This window comes from Lithobates pipiens, unplaced genomic scaffold, assembly GCF_037356315.1.
Source record: "Lithobates pipiens isolate NorthernLeopardFrog02 unplaced genomic scaffold, aLitPip1_a1.2 Scaffold_8, whole genome shotgun sequence".
NCBI lineage: Eukaryota > Metazoa > Chordata > Amphibia > Anura > Ranidae > Lithobates > Lithobates pipiens.
In genome coordinates, this window is record NW_027507903.1 from 240,422,598 (window position 1) to 240,447,691 (window position 25,094).

At 40.0% G+C, this 25,094-nt stretch overlaps 1 protein-coding gene across 1 annotated transcript in view; it reads right to left on the reverse strand.

Annotated features, from left to right (window-relative positions):
* TBC1D15 (TBC1 domain family member 15) overlaps nt 1-25,094 on the reverse strand; it is a 132,030-nt gene that overhangs the window by 74,228 nt on the left and 32,708 nt on the right. Inside the window, exons 5-7 of the mRNA XM_077468513.1 lie at nt 16,287-16,497; nt 3,654-3,756; nt 1,474-1,671 (exon numbers count right to left, since the gene is read on the reverse strand). Coding sequence (XP_077324639.1) covers nt 1,474-1,671; nt 3,654-3,756; nt 16,287-16,497 — 512 coding nt within the window. The remainder of the gene's footprint in view (nt 1-1,473; nt 1,672-3,653; nt 3,757-16,286; nt 16,498-25,094) is intronic.

The window sequence follows — 25,094 nt, forward strand, 5'->3', positions numbered from 1 at the left end:
TTTTAGTTAGGGGTATCAGAGTAAAAGCGGACTGAATACAAATGCACACCACACTTTTCACATATTTGTAAAAAAAAAAAAAAAATTTAAAACCATTTTATCAATTATGTGCCACTATGTGTTGGTCTATCATATAAAATCCCAATAAATTACATTTACGTTTGACATGACAAAATGTGAAAAATTTCAAGGAGTATAAACACTTTTTCAAGGCACTTTACCTAGTTTCTGACAGCCTCTTACATCATATCAATCTTCAATTAAATAAAAATTCTCTGCTTCGAAAAAGTAATTCATGTCATAAAACCCCATCCTAGCAGCTGTACAAGATATTAAAAAATTATAATACCAATAAACAGTGTGATAAAATAAAAATTAATTAAAAAGATACAAATCTGAAATGTTAAATATATAAAAACAAGTATAAAGCATTATCCCAAACAATGTACAGAGACAAGCAATCAGTAGAACAAATTGATCAGTGGATATATTGATATTAAAGTGCCATTCCAGTCAAATTCTACTCCCACCCCAATTCTAAGCCTACTCTATCTACCCTGTAAAATAAAAGGTGTGTATACTTAACTATTGCGAAGCCGCTCCAGTCCAGCCACATGACAAGCTTCAGTGTAGAGGAGGGACAGCCAACAGATGCCCCATAGTAAGCCTATGAGTGACACCACTGCCCAGGCTCTGCATCTCTGGCTGCCTCTCCTCTACACTAAAGCTGTCACTGGAACCCAATCATGAGACAAGACCAAAGCGGCTTCAGAAGAGGTAAGTATACACAACTTTTACAGGGTAGAAAGAACAGTCTTAGAATGGGGGTGGGAGTAGATTTAGCCTTAGTCAGAATTTGACTGGAATTCCACTTTAGCCATTCACACAAAAACACATTGTCCATAAAAAAACACAACGTGTTGTATAAACAGTGATGATCAAATAGGTAAACTGGATAATCATTGCATATATTAGTGCGAAATATCCATTTTATAAACTGTGCACAAAAATACACACATTGATGTATATATTAAAAAAAAAAAATGTTGTCTGAAGAAAAAAAGGCTTTATATGTCTATATTATGGCTGACAGCTCTTAAGATGCACTGAATAAAAAAAAAAAAAAAAAAAAAAAAAAAAAAAAACATTAGTCTGGAGTCAGACTATCTAAAACTTGGACTGGGTCAAAAAAATAAGAAGTAAAATGAGACAAGCCATACTAATGCAACCTCTTATTGCCCAGGGAAGTGGAGACAAATTGACTGTCAATACCCCACGGATCCCTATGGCACCAGACCAGGCTAAATAACTCAAAACCTTGCACAGAGAATCTTTTCGACAGTCTGGTGTCCGGATACATCATCCTCAGCAGCTAAATGGGAATATGTTTATGGCTCTGGGCAGCTTTACAATCTTCTTTGCTGTATTTTATGGCCTACAGCAAGACAAAAAATTAAAGACATCAATACTTACACGAGTTATTACTTCAAACCCTGATTCTTCTTGTTGATTTATTTTTAAATCAGGAATTGCATCAACAAGGAAATCAGCCATTTCCTGAGGAGGCCTGCGGTGTGTTGCTGGATCTGTACCTCGTATAGTGTCAACAAAGAAGTTTGTAACTTTGGAAAAGTTTATCATTGTGGCAGAATATGGGTCCTTCTTAAGTTTCTGTGAACAAAAATGTACATATTGTTATTAGACAATTAAAAAACACTTGCTGTATAGCCAAGGGAATTAAAAGGCAGTAAACTAGCATTTATGTTTCCCTTCATAACAAACTGACACTTAACTGATGATGGAGGCCCAAATCAATTAAATTCCTTTAACTTGTGAGATTTTTAATCGGAAATGTAACACTCAAACAATGTCCAATGAAAAATTACTATTTTGTTAGATACTAGAAATTTCTTAAACTCTAAGTGCCGGTTCACACTACCGCGACTTGTCAGGCGACTTAGCCGCCTGACAAGTCGCGCTCCGTTCTGTACTATGGAACCGTTCTAATAGGAGCGACTCAAGTCGCTCCGACTTAGAAAAAGGTTCCTGTACTATTTTTGGGGCAACTTCAGGCGACTTGCATTGACTTCCATACAGAAGTCATTTTGCAAGTCGCCGCTGAAGTTGTGTGCAGGTCGCCCCTGTGAGTCGCGCTGCAAGTCGTGTCGCCCCTGTGTGAACGGGCACTTATCCACATACAATGGCCTATTCCCAACCGAACTCTGGAGCTTTCAAATATAGTTATGATTGGGTGATTGGCTGCCCAATCCCCATTTTATCACATACATTTTGTGATTGTCCTTTCTATATTCCCTTTGAGTAGCGCGACTATAGTAAATATACACTTTGGAAATAATGCAGTCGTCATGAAATTAGTCTTTTAATAGGCCTTAATAGGAACAGATGAAGATCATTTGTTCTGGGCTAGCCTATGCTAAAATTTCCATGGTTGGGACTGAGCTGGGACATCGATTGGCTATGTCTTGTTTGGCCATATAGTAAAAGGTCAACAGCTACTGGTTATATGTGCCTTATTTTAATTGTTCTATGGACATGGAGACAAAATTGTATTGTCCAACAAAAAAATTCTACATACTCACCTCTATGCTGCAGCTTCGGTTTTATGCTGCAGCTGTCCCATATTAGCTCTATAACCAAGAATTGAACAATCACATGACCACTGATGGCTTAGTTCTTGGTCCACTCTGCCCCTCCAGTGCTCACTGGAGTGGAGTGTCGAGGTGGAAAGATGAACGTAGCATATTATGAGAAAATACTGGAGGAGAATTTACATTTATCAGCCTGAAAGCTGCTCATTGGGCGCACTTGGACTTTCCAACATGATAATCATCTCAAACAGAGGTTAATTTACTAAAATTGGAGAGTGCAAAATCTGATGTAGTTCTGTATAGAAACCAATTGGCTTCAAGATTTTGTCAAAACTTAATTGAACAAGCTGAAGTTAGAAGCTGCTTGGCTACCATGCACAGCTGAACCAGATTTTGCACTCTCCAGTTTTAGTAAATCAACCCCATAAGGTCAAGTTCCCCTTAAAATGGCACAGCAGAGAAAAGCAAAGGTTCTAGAGTGGCAATCTTAATCTTCTGACCTCAACATTATTGAGTCACTGTGTGGAGATCTTAAAAATGCCTTTCATGCCAGACATCCAAACAATTTACAGGATCTGGAGATTTGATGCCAAGAACAATGAGCAGCTTTATAATATGAGAAAATATAGGACACGTGGAATATGAAAATATAAATGGCCATCACTTTAAAGTGGAAGTAAACTCCCCTATAGTTTTCAGCCAAGGAAGCTGCCATCTTTGCCTCTGTTTAATCTTCAACTGCTTTGGTGCTGCACATGTGATTCGTTATGACACCAGCCATTGGATGGTTTGATATTTTGGCTGAGAGCACAGCGAATGTGCAGTTAGCATTCCCGGCATGCCTTTTTTTTTTTTTTTAACTGTTTAAATCCATGGGTTTACTTCCACTTTAAAGAGGTCCTAAAAAGCCTAAACTACAAAGAATAATAAGCTGCATACTGAGGAAAACCTCAAATATTTAATTTATGTGCAGGTATAAAGCAATTATATAAAGATATTCTAACACATGTTTCAAACATTATTAGTAAATGAATAGCTATTTACCTGTAGTAAACCATCAGTCGACTCTTCATGGAGGTTTTCAAAAGATTGGGAAAGACTCCTGTTTTGGCTATCCACAAGAAGAATTCGACCATCTTGATCTGATCTACAATATTTAAAAAAAAAAAGGGGGGGGGGGGAGTAAAAACGTGTTACTGAAATGTTAAAATTCATAACATGTATACTGTATCATATTTATAAAGAAAAACATTGTTTTGAATAGAGTGGGAAAGGGAATCTCTCAAAAGTTTTTATTGCACTCTGTGGCTCCACTGGTGAGATTCACCCCTCTATTTGTACTGTTGACCATTGTGACCAGTTGTGGAGACAGTTGTTCCAGTTACAACCACTTAAGATGGGACTTTCCCTCACTTTAAGAGATTTGCTCTCACTTCCTGCTGTGCCTCTGGGACAGAATGTGAATGAAAATGTCCCCAATGGTATAAAAAAAAAAAACTACGGGGATTGTGACACCTCCCTACCCTGCTCCAAACCCCCCCCCAAAAAAAGCAAGATATATATTTTTATATCTGTAGCTTATATTAAAAAAAAAAAAAAAAAAATCCCTAGCAATCTTATGATTAGGGTTCTTATTTAGGCACTTCCTGCTAAGGGGTGACAATCCTCTGTCCCTTTCACACGTTTGCGTCTGAGTGGTCACTCTGCCCTATGGATGGAGACTACCGTACAGGTGACTGTTTGAACACACTACATCTCCTTCACTACATGTCACATATGGTAGTGGACAGTGGAGGGGGGAAAAAAGCATGGAGGGTGGAGGCAGTGAAGTTCCTCTTTAAAGCAGTGTAGCAAAGTACAGTAACATAGCAGGTCAAATGGATAATTCTTATAGTTCATTAAAAATAAAAATAGCAGCATTATTATTTTACTGTCTTATACTGGTGCCATGTCTGGCTGGTTTATTGATTTTAAAGCCGTTACATAAAAACGACTACACTATGATATCTTATTTCTTTTGCTTAATGATATCATTTGGTGGTGTGAGCGACCATATGTCCCCTAAAGCAGTGGTCATCAACCCTGTCCTCAGGGCCCACTAACAGGCCAGGTTTGCAAGATAACTGAAAAACATCACAGGTGATATCATTTGCTGCTCAGTGATTGCAGTATTCTAGTCTGCATCTCTGCAAGGTAATACATAAAACCTGGCCTGTTAGTGAGCCCTGGGGACAGAGTTGATGACCACTGCCTTAAAGATATCTGAATGAGATTGGGGTATTAGAGAATACAAGTGGCACTATCCAGATCCATGCATCCATCCCCGTTGATTAAAAAGACTGAAGATACTGTATGGCAATATACTCCCTCTGGTGAGTTTGCATTGCATGTGCGGAAAGGCCAAGTGAACGGATTTAACGGTATTTCCACTGAATATTTACTAATTATTACACTATGAGATTTTTTTCTGTTTGTATGGCTGGATATGACTTGCACATGGTTTTGGAGGAGGTGACATTTAATGCCAGATGCGGTTTAACATGAAGAATTACAAATGCACTGTATTGCATAAAGTGTGTGGGCTGTTCTCTTGAGTAAGACAGTACCCTCCTTCTGGTGAGTTGTAATTTCTTCTATTTTTGAACATTTTAAAAAGGAGCATCGCACTTTATATGGACTTTTATACTTATGGACTATTTGGTGGCAAAGCTGCAATTTTGCTTCATTTTTTTTTTTTATTTATCTGAGGATTGTGTATTCCTCTTTGCTAGTGTATTATCAAGGCTGTGGTGAAGGATCACGTGGAAGGTTGTGGTCGTATTTTTCTACACCAAAGATCTGTCATCGTTTTGTGTTTGGCAATTATATCACGTTTAAAAGGAATTACCAATTGAGACAGTTTGGATCACAAGGACTTTAATATTATAGTTTCTGTAATAATTTCTGGCACTGGGGTGTTATCACATGTAGTGCGTGTTTGTTGTATATTTTTATATATGGTGAATTTATTATGGGTGTTTTTTACACATATTTGTTGAAGAGTGGCAAATATTGATTGGTTGGTCAATCACATAAAAACCCAATAAAAAAATACATTTATATTTTTAGTTGTAACATGAAAAAAAAAGGAGAATTTCAAGGGGTGTGAATACTTTTTCAAGCGCCGTACAGTATAATTTGAAGCATTGGGACAATATAAACTTTATGGCAAAAAAAAATTAAAATTCTTACTGATGTAGGTATTATGACATGTGGTGACTTGATACAAGCTTCGAAGAACAAAAAGTTGAAAGCAATACCTACTTGACAACCAGACCTCCAATATCAACCACAGTCAATTCTAAATAACTACTAATTACTTCAGTAAAAGTTCTGATCGCCCCAGCAGGCTGTATGGCAAAACAACCCCATCACTGTCATTATCTGATGCAAAACGTTATCAGAAGGCACATCCAAAAAAATGAATAAATATTGCACATAACTGATAGCCATAGCCCCCAAGAACAATAAGCTGGGGTTTCTTTCCCCCCCAAATCAGTAACACAAAAAAACACAATTGTACAATTCAGTTAATGGATATATCTGTAGGTACTTTAACAGACTAACTACAGAGGACAAAGTATCCTTGTACAATCTATAGCCAACATCATAGCTGTCGGCAAATAGAACCAAAAAAAGACATTATTATTATTTGCCTCAGAAGAGCAAAGACATGATAGATAACAAAGGCAGAGGAGGCCTCAGTAGACTACCTGCATAAAACAATATGTTTATTCTGGTACACAGCTCTATTCCATCGGCCACATATTACTCTCCTGAACTAAATGCAATCATAGTGATATAATCAGCAATTGTTCAGCTAGGGGCAAAGAATGAATTTTCTTATTCCACTTGTGCAGGGACTACCTGGAGTGTTATTAAAGTGTGAGATAGCATCTTTAATAAGTTTTATCTCTTTATTTTCAACACAACAGAATGGGACGCCATTATGAGGCGAGAGGAAATCAAACAGGAGATTACCATAAAGGAAAAAAAAAGCCACCAATGCACAAGTTTCAACTGAAGGCCTTTGACGTGTTTTTAAACAACCAAGCATGTAAAGTCTAAGGGTGGCCAAAACTTTGTACACAATTTCTACAAATCTCATGACAACTGGACGCCGAATGGCCATGTAAGTTGCCCATGCAGAGGGCAAAAATGAGCACCTAAAACCAACTGAAGTGGTAACATGCAGAGATATAGACACACACTTATCTAATTTATATATATATATATATATATATATATATATATATATATATATATATATATATACACACACACATATACATACACATACACACACACACACACACACACACACACATACAGCGCAAAATCTCTAAGCAACTGGACACCAACTGATAATTTTTTTATAGACGAAAAGGAACAAGATGATCAAATGACAGCCATGTTGGCAGGAACACTGACAGAAACCATTAGTATACTGCTAAGAGGTTTGCAGGCAAATATCTGACTTCATGTCATTCACAAACACGTTTATGTTACTCAAGTATGGCAGGAAAAAAATTCAAATGACTACTGTATTTTCCTAGCCTTCAGGAATATTACTTTACTAGATACTCCTTTGATTATTAAGATAAGAGTTTTAAATCCTGCACAACAAGGTTTCCATGCCATCAGCCACCTTAAAAAAATCCCCTATTTGTGTTTTTCCTGCATGTTGTTCAGCAGGCAGACAGCATGGGCATTAAACATTATAGACACTTACAGACTGACCCCTCCAGCTTTTGTAGATTATTATTATTTTTTTTAAGACGAACAGCTGCTAGAGAACAAAGAGGAGTGTGGAGGATTCATGGTGGGCACTATGTACAGGAAATGGGAGGGAAGGGTATGGCAGGGGGCAGTATGAGCAGGAGAGGAGTGCAAACAGCATGATAAGAGCCAGTATCTTTAGGAGAGGGTTGCTTTTGTTATGATGGTAGTTAGTATGTACAGAACAGAAGTGCAGAGTATGGCAGTCAGCAGTATGGAGAGAATGACAGTTGATGGTATGTACAGCAGGCAATTTGTGCAGGAAAAAAAAGTTAGGGCAGTGCATGCAAATCAGGAGTTTGGGTGGGAGGGGAAGAGCGCTGGCAGAGAATATAATCTTAATGGAGGAGATGCCTCAAAATATCATGTGGACAATAAAAGCACAGGTCCCAGAGAACAAAGTGTGGATTGGTGGGGCTGCCAAAGAAAGTAGTAACCGGGGGAAGATGTCAGGCAATAAATGGAAGGAGGGAATGCTAGAGAAAGTAATGCAGAAAGTGTAGGAAGCACTGCATCAAAAACTAGTGCACTGGGGAAAGAGGTACAACACAGGGGTGTGAGGAGAATGTTGTAATTTGTGAGGGACAAATGCATGGCAGGAATTTAGACATGGCGTTGTTACTACTGAGTGAACAAAATGCGTGTTGGAAACTCATCAGCACTTCAATGTAACATTCTAAAGGTAGTTCTGAGAGAAAGCACGTGTGCCTTCTCGGTGACAGTAAAAGGGACATTACAAAATCAGTGTTCTCACAGAGGGAAGTATTGAAACTCATCTATCCTGTGAACAGCTAGACAGGGCTGTGAATCATCATGTTTTGCGAGCATTAGCTGTCCAAGTTTTACCACTGCACTACAAATGTTCAATGTGAGCCCTATTGGTGACATGACAGGTGTCGAGAGCTACTTCAATTCTGACTTGTGCAAGTATGTCCTTGGATACTCACTCCACTGCTTCTGTGATGCGTCCTCTCAGGTCATTCAGGTCCTGCAGCATGGGGGGGGGGACATACATCAAGTCCTTGGTGTACCCCCACAGAAAGAAGTCGCAGGGTGTTGGGTCTGGCGATAGCGGAGGCTAGAACAACATTCTTTCCAGCAGAGTAACAGCCCCTGTCCGTGCAAATTCCAACAAAAAGTCTTCTCTTGCTTCAATGTCGCCACCATGTGTACATAGCACTACACCATGCCTCGGGGATGAAGACATCAACAAGCAAATAAAAATGATCATTTGAGATTTGTTGCCTTCATCGTTTTTAACAAATGGGTGGTTTACTATTACTAACTTGTAGCGAGAGTACAATGGTAAAAAACGGCAATTATCTGTCATGTCATCAACAGGGTCACATCAAACCTTTGTAGTGCAGAGGTAAAACATGGGACAGGTAATGTGTTTTTTTCATGTTAATACAGGTCAGGTTATGTTGTTTCCATTATGAATAAATCGGCTTTACTTTTGCACCATCTTTTCTGAATTACACTGTACATAAAAGGGAAAAGTATTTGTATCAAATATACTGATGAAGACCATTTGGATGTGCGCAGCAGCTTTCCATGCTGCTGTGCTCTTTGGGCTAGCTCACTGTTTTTTTTTCCCCAACAAGGGGTCCTGCAGTAGGTGTCCTTCCATTTAGCCCTGCCTCCTGGTCACCCATTTACCCTCAGCTTCCGGGTGGAACCTCTGCTGTGGTTTTCCCAGCATTGTAGATCTGGATGTCACCCGGTTTAATCTTCACTATGTGGTTTTGACTTTACCCTATGTAACTTTCAAATGTACATACAAACCAATTGGGTCAGTCTCCTGAGGAACCATGCCACTACCTGCCTGGAGTTTACATGTTCTCTCTGTGCCTGTGTGGGTTTCCTCCAGGTGCTCCAGTTTCCTCCCACACTCCAAAGACATGCTGATAGGTTTATTGGATTCTGTCTAAATTGGTCCTAGTACAGAATATGTACAGTGCCTTGCGAAAGTATTCGGCCCACTTGAACTTTTCAACCTTTTGCCACGTTTCAGGCTTCAAACATAAAGATATAACATTTTATTTTTTTGTGAAGAATCACCAACAAGTGGGACACAATTGTGAAGTGGAACAAAATCTATTGGATAATTTAAACTTTTTTAGAAAATAAAAAACTGAAAAGTGGTGCGTGCAAAATTATTCGGCCTCTTTACTTTCAGTGCAGCAAACTCACTCCAGAAGTTCAGCGAGGATCTCTGAATGATCCAATGTTGTCCTAAATGACTGATGGTGATAAATAGAATCCACCTGTGTGTAATCAAATCTCTGTATAAATGCACCTGCTCTGTGATAGTCTCAGGGTTCTGTTGAAAGCGCAGAGAGCATCATGAAGACCAAGGAACACACCAGGCAGGTCCGTAATACTGTTGTGGAGAAGTTTAAAGCTGGATTTGGATACAAAAAGATTTCCCAAGCTTTAAACATCCCAAGGAGCACTGTGCAAGCGATCATTTTGAAATGGAAGGAGTATCAGATCACTGCAAATCTACCAAGACCTGGCCGTCCCTCTAAACTTTCAGCTCAGACAAGGAGAAGACTGATCAGAGATGCAGCCAAGAGGCCCATGATCACTCTGGATGAACTGCAGAGAACTACAGCTGAGGTAGGAGAGTCTGTCCATAGGACAACAATCAGTCGTACACTGCACAAATCTGGCCTTTATGGAAGAGTGGCAAGAAGAAAGCCATTTCTCAAAGATATCCATAAAAAGTCTTGTCTAAAGTTTGCCACAAGCCACCTGGGAGACACACCAAACATGTGGAAGAAGGTGCTCTGGTCAGATGAAACCAAAATCGAACTTTTTGCCCACAAAGCAAAACGATATGTTTGGCGTAAAAGCAACACAGCTCATCACCCTCAACACACCATCCCCACTGTCAAACATGGTGGTGGCAGCATCATGGTTTGGGCCTGCTTTTCTTCAGCAGGGACAGGGAAGATGGTTAAAATTGAGGGGAAGATGGATGCAGCCAAATACAGGACCATTCTGGATGAAAACCTGTTGGAGTCTGCAAAAGACCTGAAACTGGGACGGAGATTCATCTTCCAACAAGACAATGATCCCAAACATACAGCAAAATCTACAAAGGAATGGTTCACAAATAAACGTATCCAGGTGTTAGAATGGCCAAGTCAAAGTCCAGACCTGAATCCAATTGAGAATCTGTGGAAAGAGCTGAAAACTGCTGTTCACAAATGCTCTCCATCCAATCTCACTGAGCTCGAGCTGTTTTGCAAAGAAGAATGGGCAAGAATTTCAGTCTCTCGATGTGCAAAACTAATAGAGACATACCCCAAACGACTTGCAGCTGTAATCCCAGCAAAAGGTGGCTCTACAAAGTATTAACGCAAGGGGGCCGAATAATTTTGCATGCCCCACTTTTCAGTTTTTTTATTAGTTAAAAAAGTTTCAAAAATCCAATAGATTTCGTTCCACTTCACAATTGTGTCCCACTTGTTGGTGATTCTTCACAAAAAATAAAAATGTTATATCTTTATGTTTGAAGGCTGAAATGTGGCAAAAGGTTGAAAAGTTCAAGGGGGCCGAATACTTTCGCAAGGCACTGTATGTATGAATGTGAGTTACAGACCTTAGATTTTAAGCAGCTTGAGGGTAGGGACTGATGTGAATGTACAATGTATACATAAAGCACTGCGTAAATTGACGGCGCTATACAAGTACCTGAAATAAATAAGTGGGCGTTATCCCATGAAATGCATAGAGATTAAAACTCCTGCAAATGCATATTGATTTAGACATCCGGAATGTACATTGGTGACACCCTGTTTTTTATTTCCACACAATGTGAACGTTTATATGTTTATGTAATTTGAAATCAATTTTGTATATATACACATTTGTTGTACTATTCTACTTTAGGTACCATACTAAAAGTCCCTTGGGTGAATTGTCATTTTGGTTGTACTGATGAAGAGTGTCTTCTCGAAAAAAGAAGGGCAAGGTCATATTGCTTTTTATTTAGGAAAGAGAATAAAGCCCCATACACAACATCAGATTTTCTTCTGATTTTTGTCTTCAGATTTACTAAAACCATATAGTAGAAGGGCCTGCCTGATTGCATACAAATTGAAACTCCTAAGGTTTGACCTCATATTATATGGTTTTGGTAAATCTGAAGGAACAAAAATCAGCAGAAAATCTGATAGTATGTATGTATGGGGCTTTACAGGAAATGGGTCCCTAGAGAAGTAACTTTTTTATATTCTATAATAGGCCATCTTAAAAAAGCTTTTCCAATCCTGTGTGCATAACCTTTCCATCGTGCATATTTTCATTGTTGGAAAAAAAACCTGGTTGATTCTGACCTTTCAATGGACCTCCCTATTCTCAGTGGCAACAACGTTCCAGGCGATCCTCTGTTAGCTGTGAGCAGACTGTCAGTTCACTTTCTCCTCTGGAAGCCACCCCATGTGATATCAGCTATCCACCCCACATTATAATCTGTATCAGACTGAAGGGTGGCTCCAGCAGGGTGATTTATAGATGCTAGATGGCAGGTCCCACAAGTTTTTCAGCTCCTTCAGTGGAAACGGTTTATGCCATTGTAGAGATAATAATTATTTATTTTATAACAGTTGTTATTTAGTAGGCAAGAGTGGCATACGTGTTCTTTATTTTTTGCATACATTCAAATTTATTTTTTTCAACATATGATAATGTGACCACAAAATGGTACCAATGGGCTCTGTGTGACCACAGGAAAAACACTTTCTGCAGTGACGTCTGCAGGGGTTTCCTGCTTGCTCTGTCGACCAGTCTCAGGGTGCAGTGCAGGGCAAGCTCAACCACAAAACATGTTACAATGTGACAGTTCAAGCACATTGGTATTTGCTGGAAAAACATTACATCATAAGAACTTCTTCAAAATGATCAGTATACTAGAAAACAATATTTAAGGTTTGGTAGATGCTGGAGATTTAAACCACCAGACAGCTACTTCCATCTTTCAGAAAGTCCATTTGTGAGATTACTGCACTTGAGTTTCTAGGTCTACACGCCTACTATAGCCTTGAACCCTGTACACAAAAAAATAATAATTTAATGTATAAATACATAACTGGTCCATATGAAGAACTTGGTGAACTTGGAGTTTAAGGTCATCACAGAGGACAAGGGGGCACTCTTTTTGTCTGGAGGAAAGGAGATTTCATCTCTAAATACGGAAAGGTTTCTTCACAGTAAAAACAGTGAAAATGTGGAATTGACTCCCTCCAGAGCTCGTTCTGTCTGGCTTAGTAGATAAAAAAGGCCTGGACTCTTTCTTAAATGTACATAATATAACTGGATTTTTAGGTAAAAGGTGATCCAGGGAATATCCGATTGCCTCTTGGGGAATCGGGAAGGAATTTTTTCCCCTGCTGGATCAAAATTAAATCATGCTTTGCTGTTTTTTTCTGTCTTCCACTGGATCAACTGAGTATCGGATTGTAAAATAAAAAATAAAAATATTTCCCCTTTATTAATTGAATTAGATGCACTCGTGTCTTTTTTCAACCAGACTAACTATGCAACGGCAGATATGTGCCCAAATGTGTTACACATGAAAGCTTTACAATCACAGTCATACACAAGGATCCAACACTCCATATTCTGTATAAGTTATTATACACACATCAGGTGGACTCTGTTGGACTCTAAATTTATATAGGCCCCATGAACACTGGGTGTTAGGATGTGGGTGGAAAGTACAGACGCACCATCCAGCAGCCTGTAAAACTCTATAAGAGGCAGAGTGCTGTTGCAGCTGGAAAGTGCACTCAGTGGTACGAAAAATTAGGTCGCTATGCACCCAGGGCTAAATGCTTAGAATGCAAGCAGTCTGTGTTCCACGGGGCATACTGCCCTAAACGTTTGTACCACAAAGTTCCCTGGCCAGCTGCAGCAGCATTCACCTTCTCAGAGTTTCACAGGCTGCCAGCAGGCAGCCGGGCTGGATAGTGCACCTATGCACCCGCTCCTAAACACCGGAGACTCATGCACAAAGGATAAACACTCAGTGTGCCCAAGGTCTTACACTATAAAAGTATACAACTGGAAGAGCAGGAACATGCTTAAATAGACAGAAACAAAAGGAATTATGTCAACAAGATTTCACAATTTAATTAATTAAGACCTATACGAGATGGACACTACCAGGTTCCAAATATAACTGAAGTATTTTTTGTGATGATCTAAACATCTCACAACTAACGTTGGCTAAAATATAAATTTCTGTTATCTAAATGTCCAACTGGATTAGCAGCATTGAACAGCATTTCAGTTGGTACATGTATAGTGTAATTCAAAACATACACTTAAGTTAAAAGAGGCCAGCTGGAATGGTTTGGGCATTAAATGCTGGCCAAAGGATCTATGGTCTGGTTGGGATGACTGGTCATGCAATAATTAACAAGTGAACAATAATGATTGCTTGTTTGTGATTAAAAAGCACTTCACTAATAAGGCACTGGTTTGACAAAGGGGTGGAGCCTGTTGCACCAAAATGTGTAACCATGCCCCCAACATACTGACGTAAACTTCTGGAACTCCCGAAGCTTGCTGAAAGCTCCCAGAAGCTGCTCAGCCACGGTAAGTAGCTTGCGCTCCACCCCGACATTTCTCCAGCCCAGCCCTCCTGCTGCTTCCCGGGAAACTCTGCAGACACCAGTCACTTGCCTGCCGATCTCTGCAATACAGACCTGCCGCTTGCCTACTGAACTCATATTGAAGGAGCCAGTCCATTGAAGACCTTTCTACAATATAGATATGCCTACTTTTCTGCATATGCAGTGATTACTTTTCTTTCTATTTTTACACATTTTAATAAACAGCCTACATTTCCTACAGAAGGGTGGATTAATGAAAAACAACTATCCTAACATATACAAAGCGGTTCTTTGTAGGATGCATACACACTTAAATGGCTTTTACAACACTGGGAATCCAGCAACCTCAATACAGAACCATTTCCTCATAGTAAAGCATAGGTACACCTTTTAAAATACAAAATAATAATACGGTTTTTTTTTTTTGCAAGCAAACAAATTTTCATTATTTTTATCAGTACCCTGAAGAACATTGCACCCATGATCAGAAGATCATAGGTGCAATGTCAGGCTCCTGCAGACATTGCCTACAGATTTCTGCCTGTACCATGTGTTGTTTGAAAGCTGTAGGAAGTGTAAGAGTGCTCACAAGCACCCATGCAGTTTATCGGCTGCAGTGGCAGACGGGACTTGTAGTTCATTCATTCACAGATCCCTGTGAATGAATGAATGAATGAATGATGTGGCTATAAGTACACCGGTGCTGAGAGAATAACCCTAGCCCGCTGTCACTGTGTACGGTGAGTTCAGCCTTTAAAAAAAAAAAAAAAAAAAAAAAACACATCTGTGACCTTCTCCTGAACACGTTCCACTTTCACACTCTGTCAATTCACAGCACACTCTGGCTTTTTTTTACATCTCTTTTTACCTTGAATGCTTCACATGTTAAGGGTCTCACCTCCTTCATCAAGGCTGTCTCCTTTACATTAATGGTAAAGGCAAACAACTTTGCCAGCCGTTCACCAGGTCTTCAAAAATATGGTATCCTTTTCTGAAAAAAGGACCACTACTACCCACAAACTGTTGATGTTTTCAGGACTAGGAGGGTTGGAGAGGGTAACAAGACAGACAAATAACATGTGAAGAAACATGGTTGTGGGCAGGAAAGAACTCGACTGTGTGAATGTCAATTGTACATCTGCACATTTCGTACACCTAATCAGAGAGAACTTTTTTTGAACACAGGAAATTTTAGAAATCTCTGTGCCTAGAATTCGGCTTTAAAGTGGCACCTCAGTCAGGTTAAACATTTTTTTTTAAAAAGTCAACAGCTACAAATACTTTAGCTGCTGACTTCTAATAAAACACTTAAAAGCAGTTGTAAAACTCAGACAAGAAATATGAACAAAGCATATGCCTCTATGGGGTGTACTTGTCTCAATTAGGAGCACTAAGTGTCATGTCTATCTCCTGCTTCGTTCCTCGGCTATCAGCATGAATCGCTTGTGGCAAATTTTCATGACACCAACAGAAAAAAGGTAACAGGGGAAGGAGCTCTAGCTGATTGACAGCCTCAGCTCTAGTGCCGTGTGCCATTTCTGTCCAATCAGCTCTCAGAGCTTTCCTCATTGAGCTCTTCAGAGTGCAATTTCAGCTCACCGCCCCCATTTTCTAAACTCAGAGAAGCTTTATAACCCAGCATTTTGATTGGATATAGAGAAAAGAAGACTGCAGATAAACGTTATTTAGGTGGATTTGTTGCATCTCTGTGTATTACCTGGGGCTAGTCACTTTACTGGGTATATGAAAGGACTGACAACCGCTAACTGTCCAGGGATTAGCTCTGTCCTCACCCAGGCCAGTTCTTTGCTGGTCTTCAGGTCCAATATGCCAGCATGACGCACTCTAAGCGTCCTCAGTTGGCGTCCAACCACACTGCGCTGTGTGAGTGGTCCTGCAGCCTGCTGGGACCTGTGACATGTCCCAGAAGGTTGCAAGTGGTGGGGGGTAAAAGTTCCAGCCTAGGCAATTCCAGTGGAAGTGGGCACCTGAGTAAACTAGGTACCCATTCCCCCCAAAAAATTAAAATAAATCCAAAATGAAGAATGAGAGGGGGAGGAGAACATAAAGTGTAACTTCACCCTAAAGGGGAAGTTCTGCTTTAAGTACCCCATCTTTCTGTTGAGTATAAGAAGATCTGTATTGTTGTGTTCATTGCTCTATTGATAGTTTTATTTATAGCAAAATTCAAACATCTAAGGGAAAAACACCTAAAGCATTATGTGATACTTACTCGCACAGCACCACGTATTTTTCAAGGCACTCAAGCAGAAGTTCGCTTCCTCCTTGATGGAAGTGAAGAGCTGGAAGGATAACATCATCCTTCAAGCAGAAAACAAAATAAGACCACCCCATGCCTTCTTTGTTCTGTTTAATTGACTTGAGGTCAGTCAAGCTGAAGAGGAATGACCATTTGCTCTGGCTATTTACTGGACTCTGAACACCTAACAAAGTTTACAGAAAAAACAAGTTAAGAACAACATCGCAAAGGATAACATACATAAACAAACACATTAGGTTAAAAACTGTTTTGTTATATCGAGCTCTAGTAACCTGTTCAAAATAAAGCATCGGAATACAACTTCTATCAGTTATGCATCTCTAGCAACATTTTATTCGACATGCTAAATCAGTGACCCACAAAGGTCACCATATAGCAAGTTTAGCATACATAATGGAAGCATGTGGTTGGGTAGATCAAGGGTAAATATCGCAGAATCTAGGATTTCTTTTAATAGGATATTACCAAGCTCAAAAAAAGACTGTCACAAGAAACAAAACGATGTACCGAAATAATATTATTATTATTATATAGTTTGTGAAATGCTTTACAATGAAATGGGAAACAGCACAGGTACAATACAAAAGGCTTAAAAGATCACTAAAGGCAATTTTTTTTTTTTTTAAATAACAAACATACTTACCTCCACAGTGCAGCTCATTTTGGCCACAAACCTGCTCTTCTGGGGTCCCTCGACAACTGTCTCGGCTCCTCCCCCCAAGGACTCCACAACTTCATGCAAGCTCCCTCGCATGGTGTGGAGTGCTTGCGGGTGCGCTCCCGTGATACAGCCGGCGGCCGTAGCCGCTCACTGTACCACACGGCCCTGCCCACCGGCGCGCCGCGTCATTGGATGTGATTGACAGCAGCGCGAGCCAATGGCTGCGCTGCTTTCAATCCATCCCCTCTAGCCAATCAATGGCCAGGATGAGTGGCGAAGAGGAGATCGGGGGCGAGCACAGGACTTCAGAGGGGTCAGGTAAGTAAAATGGGGGCATTGTCGGATGTTTTTTCACCTTAATGCTTAGAATGCATTAAGGTGAAAAAGCTTTTACCTTTACAACCCCTTTAAGAAGGCAATGCTCATAAGAACTTACAATCTAACAGGATGGGGCAAGTGGTACAAAAAGTTATAACTGTGAGGGATGAGCTGATTGGAAGAATTTAAAGTAAAATTATTATTCGGCAAAGGCAGGATAGGCTTCCCTGCAGAGATGAGTTTTCAGGGATCCCCTAAAAGGTGGATAGAGTAGGAGATAGCCAGACATTGAGAGTTCCAGAGGATGGGAGAGACTCTAGAGACGTCCAGGAGACAAACATGGCAGGAGGGGACAAGACAGCTAGAAAGATAAATAAGTACTAAATATACCAAATAAATATTGTATCTGAAACCAGACATCTAGAGCAGCCTTTTTCAACCAAGGTGCCCAGACACCCTAGAGTTTCTTTAGGGGCGCCTTGGCAAAGTGCCAAAAAAAATTTAAAAAAAATGCCCAAAAACTGTATACAAGCTGGTGTGTGGATGAAGCCTGCCTTTTAGATACACTAAGTCACAGGTTTTCATTGTGCACCATTACAACCTTCTAGCTGCCGGGTCCTAACAACCATTGGTATCATCAGTTGATATGGAGGATATCAGTCGACTGCATAGCATGCTTCTTTAAAGAGGAAGTAAACCCTGATGAGTTTACTTCCTCTTTCATTCCCTGCAAAGGTAAAGCATAATGGACTACTATGCATCGCACGGGACCCGACACGCGCAACGTATTCGCCGTAGACAGCGGTGGCTGACTTTCGGCAAATATCTCCTAAACCGTGTAGGTTTAGGAGATAATTCTTGGACCTACAGGTAAGCCTTAATCTAGGCTTACCTGTAGGTCAAAGTGTGTTGTAAGGGTTTACAACCACTTTAACCCTCCCCTGCTTCTCTTCATCAGCACTGGGATCACATTAACCGAGTGATGGAGAAACATTGGAATACTAGTCAGTACCAGTTTTCAAAAGTTTGTTTACTTTGGAATAAATCAATGTTGGGTGTCCTACTTGTGTGGCTGTTGCCCCATTATGTAAAATTATTAGAATAGTTTTTACATTTTAGAATGGGGTGCCTCGAGAGATTGTCCATTTGTAAAGGGTAAATTGACTGAAAAAAGGTTGAGAAATATTGATCTAGAGTATAGGAATGTATTTCAAACAATTTGAAGTTAATAAGACCAATATAAATGTAAGAAAAACAATTCCAAAGAATCAATTACATTTGATATCATGTATTAACGCAATGATGTGCCACTTTTTTGTAGTTACTGCTCACTGTATACTAAAATTATACTATTCAACTCCACAACTGTAAAAAAAAAAAAAAAAAAAAAACACTACCGCAGGGCTCGACAAAACCCGGGCGCCAGGTCACATTTGCGACTAGAATTAGTGACCTGGCGCCTGGGGCAGCACAGCTGGGGGTATCCTGTCTCCGCGGACCCCCCACCCCCCCGGCACGATCGCGCCGGGCCGCCGGCGGCCGGTAATTGAGCCCCCAGCTTTGAGGCCTTCTACCATCCTATGGTTCCTTCTGGGATCTGGCGCCCTCTTGTGGTGGCCGTTGGAATTACAACCAGCAATGCTAATGGATCTTCCCCTGCCTGCCAGCCATCTCCTTCCCTTTACTCAGAACCCCTAAACATTATATATATATTTTATTCTAACAACCTAGAGAATAAAATGGTGGTCGTTGCAATACTGTCTGTCACACCGTATTTGCACAGCGGACTTACAAGCGCACTTTTTTGGGGAAAATGTATTTAATAAAAACTAAAAACAAAACAACAGTAAAGTTAGCCCAATTTTTTTTTATATTGTGAAAGATAATGTTACGTCGAGTAAATCGATACCCAACATGTCATGCTTAAAAATTGCGCCCGCTCATGGAATGGCGACAAACTTTTATCCTTTAAAATCTCCATAGGCGAAGTTTAAAAAATTCTACAGGTTGCACGTTTTAAGTTACAGAGGAGGTCTGGAGCAAGAATTATTGCTCTCACTCTACCGATCGCAGCGATACCTCACGTGTGGTTTGAACACCGCTTTCATATATGCGTTCGCTTCTGCACGCAAGCTTGGCGGGACAGGGCACGTTTAAAATAATTATTTTTTTCTTATTTTAACTTTTATTTTTATTTTTTTCACTGTTCTTTTAAAAAAAAAATGTGTGTCACTTTTATTCCTATTACAAGGAATGTAAAAATCCCTTGTAATAGAAAAAAGCATGACAGGTCCTCTTGTATATTAGATCTGGGGTCAGAGAGACCTCACATCTCATATTTACACTAAAATGCAATTTTAAAAAAATGTGTCATTTGAAAAAAAAATTATAATAAAATGTCCCTCTAAGAGCTATGGGCAATGACTTGGAGACAGGTGAGGGGCTTGGGGCTATCTTCCCCTCACTCGTCTCCATGTCAGGCCAGGGACAGGTCCGGATCGCCATCACTGACCTGGCTCCTAACTTTTTTAGCTGGCTCCTAGATTCCAAGCAAATTTGTCAACCCCTGCACTACCGTATATAACAACCTAGTTATATTGCTGAGGGGTTGACAAATACGGTTTTTGCTTTTGATATCCCTTTACTGAATGATACCATCTATAATAAACACTTATTTTCAATAAAATACTGGTTTTAACTGTTTCCTTTCTTTTTTGCATCCAGTGCTGAGGATGTTCTGCAATCTCCGAACGTTATCAACCAACAATGGGAAGTGCATAAAAAAAGGCCTTAATGGCAGGATCATAGGATTTAATTTTAACGTAGCTGAAGATTATAAAAGGACTAAAAATTACTTTTAAAATTACAATTAAAAAAAATGGGTTACCGACATGAGATTTTAGTAACTGGGTTTATTGCTAAAGCATACTTGTTAAATTGTAATTAATTTTAAACATGGTTAACCACTTCCCGACCAGCGCACGACGATGTACGTCGACAGAATGGCACGGGCAGGCATATTGGCGTACATGTACGTCCAATATTCGTTGCCGCCGTGCCATCGGGAGCGCGCCGCCGGCGGCCCGCTCCCGCGCTGGTTGGGACCCCCGTGGGTCCGGTCGCGGGACCCGCGGACTCGATCGCTGCGGGCATCCCCGCGATCGTCTCACGGAGCGGCCGAATGGAGGAAATGCTGTATAAACAACATTTTTCCATTCTGCCTAGCAACTAGTGACGCTGATCTCTGCTCCATGTGATTGGAGCAGAGATCAGTGTACACTAAATGAAAGCCCAACCCCCCCACAGTTAGTAACACACCCCTAGGAACACTTAACCCCTACACTGCCACCCACTGGTTAACCCTTTCACTGCCAGTGTCATTTACACAGGAATCACTGCATTTATATAGCAGTGATTACTGTATAAATGACAATGGTCCCAAAAATGTGTCAAAAATGTCCGATGGGTCCCCCACAATGTCGCAGTCACAATAAAAATCGCAGATCGCCGCCATTACTAGTAAAAAAAAAAATAATAAAAAATTATTAATAAAAATGCTATAAAACTATCCCTATTTTGTAAACGCTATAACTTTTGCGCAAACCAATCAATAATCGCTTATTGCGATTTTTTTTACCAAAAATATGTAGAAGAATACGTATCGGCCTAAACTGAGGGAAAAAATGTTTTTTAATATATTTTTGGGGGATATTTATTATTACAAAAAGTAAAAAATGATGCGTTTTTTTCAAAATTGTCGCTCTATTTTTGTTTATAGCGCAAAAAATAAAAACCGCAGGGGTGATCAAATACCACCAAAAGAAAGCTCTATTTGTGGGAAAAAAAGGACGTCAATTTTGTTTGGAAGCCACGTCGCACGACCGCGCAATTGTCAGTTAAAGCGACGCAGTGCCGAATCGCAAAAAGTGGTCTGGTCTTTGACCAGCAAATTGGTCCGGTCTGAAAGTGGTTAATCAGGTAAAGAAACAATTACATTTCCATTGCCCATTACATCCAAATATATAATCAGGAAACAGAACACACCGCTTCAGGCAAAAAATGGACACACCCGGTCCAAGGTGCTAATCCCGGCTCATCACCGTAGGCCAGTGATGGCGAACCTTGGCACCCCAGATGTTTTGGAACTACATTTCCCATGAAGCTCATGCACTCTGCAGTGTAGTTGAGCATCATGAGAAATGTAGTTCCAAAACATCTGGGGTGCCAAGGTTCACCATCACTGCCGTAGGCAATACCAAGAAGAGAAGAAAATATTGATCGCACACACTTGGATCCAAAATATGCTGTTGAAATTTCTTTATTTTCATGAGCCAGACAAAAATGCAATGATGATCAGTTGACGCGTTTCACACGAAAATAACCGTGCTTGTTCACACATACACACACAATGTGTAGCAAACAGGGCACATAAAACAATTGTTTTCTGTATGTCCTAGCTGTGACTACTATTCTTCTAGGTGGGAAAAACTGCAAAATATGTGAATGGCATTTTAGAATAAAATATAACTACAGTAAAAAATTTTTTTTAATGATATTTAAAAAAAGAAGTGCCTTTTTTTTAGTTTATTTATTATATGGATTACTCCACCACCGCAACTACATATAGTACCACATAAGGGTCTTAACTCCCCTGTCAAACAAAGAAAATTGTTAAAAGTTTATCAATCTGAAAAGCCTGATGCTTCAGGAGACCTGCTTCCCCAAGTCTTACAACCCATCATTTATTCATCAACACTTCCCCCAATTCTATCTATCCAACGCTGAGAATAAAACAAAAAGGAGTAGCCGTCTTTTTCTAAACACTTAAATTTCGCCATGTTACATATTCCAAAAAACCCCTTGGGTAAATACATTCTGGTAAAGGGCACCATAGATGGAACGCTATATTCATTTGTTTCACACTACACCCCAAATAAGGGTCAAGACAATTTTTACACCTTTATGATGCATTCCCTTACACCTCTGTTGGAGGGAATCATTATTCTAGTAGGGGACTCGAACATAGCGTTTGAGCTTGCTCTCAACAAATCGGGATCAGGCCAACCACGCTCCAGACAACCCATCAAAGTATAAAAATTGCCAAGCTCCTCTATGACTCAGGACTGGTGGACATTTGGAGGGAACTCAACCAGTGGACCAAAGACCATACACATTACTCTGACCCCCACCGGGCCTATGCCAGGATAGATCATGTTTTCCTTCAAGCGATACACATACCCCTTGCAGTAAAGTCGACTATCAGAGACCATTACTTCCAGGCTCGTAGACGATCCCGATTACTTTCTCTCTCTCTCTCTCTAGGTGGCCATTTATTTATTTTTTATATTCTTTTCTTCTCTTTTCTTTCCTGATGACACTTTTTTCCCTAACTCGATTTTCATTTTTTCCCACTTCTCTTCCCTTCTTTCTCTTTCTTCATATGGAAACGAAATACCTCTCTGGTCCGATTCTTTTACAGGTGGATGTCGGCCGATGACATTCAATTATCCTCTTACTCTGCTATAGTTTAGGCCGTTATATTAGACACCAAGAATTACCTACAAAATAGCACCGAATGTTTGTGTCTATGACCACTATACTCAACATAGCACCAACAACGTAACATTATTGGCAGACCAGTGTAGACATGCTTCTTCCTTTATACTGGCCAGGTAAATTATCAGGAGGGATTGTTCCGGTCCGTCTTCTCCACAGTGTGTTCCCCTTGGGGTGGGGAGATGGCCCAACACGAGTAATCTATCTCCGAGTTAAACAACAGTTACACTATGGGTCGGTGGAACCGAGTTGACTGCATACCACACTAGGACAGTAAGACTGAGTGAACTTGTCTACTGGGCACAACCCTCCCTTGGGTGGGATGACCTTATACCTGCTTTACCTAGTGGTCTGCTTTAGTTGATTATTGTATAACTATTTTGCTTCTGTTCTCCCAACTGAAATGCCTTACTGGAATTTGATAGTACCATGTATCTTGGTACGTTATTAAATCAATAAAAATATTGAAAATAAAAAAAGACGAGTGCAGGCAAGTATAAGGAATGATTGAAATGCTTACAAAGAAAAGCCTAAAATACATCAGTGGGAAAATAAAATGGCATGAATTGTTCGATCAAGGGAAAAAAAAAAAAAAAACGTTTTGCAACCCCGTTGGGTCCCTAAAGTCTGTAATCATTCATTTTTAACATATTTTGTGGGTATCCTGCAGAATGTAATTTTTTCCTCCACCATCATCAAGTCTAATTTTCAACGAGGTAATACAACCCTCCTGACACCTGTGAAGTGACTGTAAGACCCCCGTAGTGTGAAAACTGGTATTGTAATATGCAGCAAGTGATTGCAATCTGTGCGCTTTTAGATACAAATCCCTTTTCAACATGCCAACAGCTGTCACAATCAGTTGGTGCATTTTACCAGTTTTCACACACCAGGGGTCTTCAAGTCATTTCAAGCATGTCAGGATGTTTGTAACAGGTACTATCCTTGTTACAAATTAGACTTGATTAGATGGAGAAAAATAAATAAATAAAAAGATATTTACACACACACACACACACACACACACACACACACACACACACACACACACACACACACAGTCAACAGCACTGATTCTCAAGCACCAGCCACAGACCAGTGGCAGGTCACAGCTTCCCTCCTCCCGGGTTATCTTTTTGTTCCTTCTCATCAGAGCAGGGCACTGCTGTATTACAGAATTACAGAAACAGAAAGTGGTGTTAGTGCAGTATCCACTAGAGGGCACTGCTGCATAATACACATTTGAATACACTGCTGCTTACTCATGATGACCATTGTATGCTGAACTATATGTATTTAATACAGTATGGCACAGTGAGCTTTACTGTTAAAACTGTACATGCATTAATGGGACCTTTCCTTGTCACAATTGCATACAATGTGTTCAATGACAAAGGGATAGCTAGAGAGATTTTATATATATATATATATATATTCTAATAACCTACACCAGAGACGTTTATTTAAAATTCAAGGCTACCACACGTCGGGCTAGTTTTCTTGTACACAATGCATCTGGAAAGTACTCACAGCACTTCACTTTTTCACATTTTGTTATATTAGGCTTATTCCAAAATGGATTCAATTAATTATTTTCCTCAAAATGCTACAAACAATACCCCATAATGAAAACGTGAAAGAAGTTTGTTTGAAATCTTTGGAGAGGAGTCAACAAGGTCTATGATGAAAGGTACACCATTCCTACTATGAAACACGGGAGGTGGATCGCTGATGCTTTGGGGATGCGTGAGCTACAAAGGCACAGGAAATTTGGTAAATATTGATGGCAAGATGAATGCAGTAGGTTATCAAAAAATACTGGAGAAACATTTGCATTCATCAGTCAGGAAGCTGCGCGTGGGACGTACTTGGACATTCCAACATGACAATGATCCAATACACAAGGCCAAGTCGACCTGTCATTGGCTACAGAAAAATAAAGTGAAGAGTGGAGTGGCTATCTCAGTCTCCTGATCTCAATATCATTGAGTCACTCTGGGGAGATCTCAAATGGTGTAGTTCATGCAAGACAGCCCAAGAATTTACAGTAACTGGAGGCTTTTTTCCAAGAGGAATGAACGGGCAGCTTTACCATCTGAGAAGATAAAGGGCCTCATCTACAAATACCACAAAAGACTTCAAGCTGTCATTGATGTTAAAGGGGGCAATAAATGGTATTAAGAACTGGGGTATGTAAACTTTTGATCGGGGTCATTTGGGTAGTT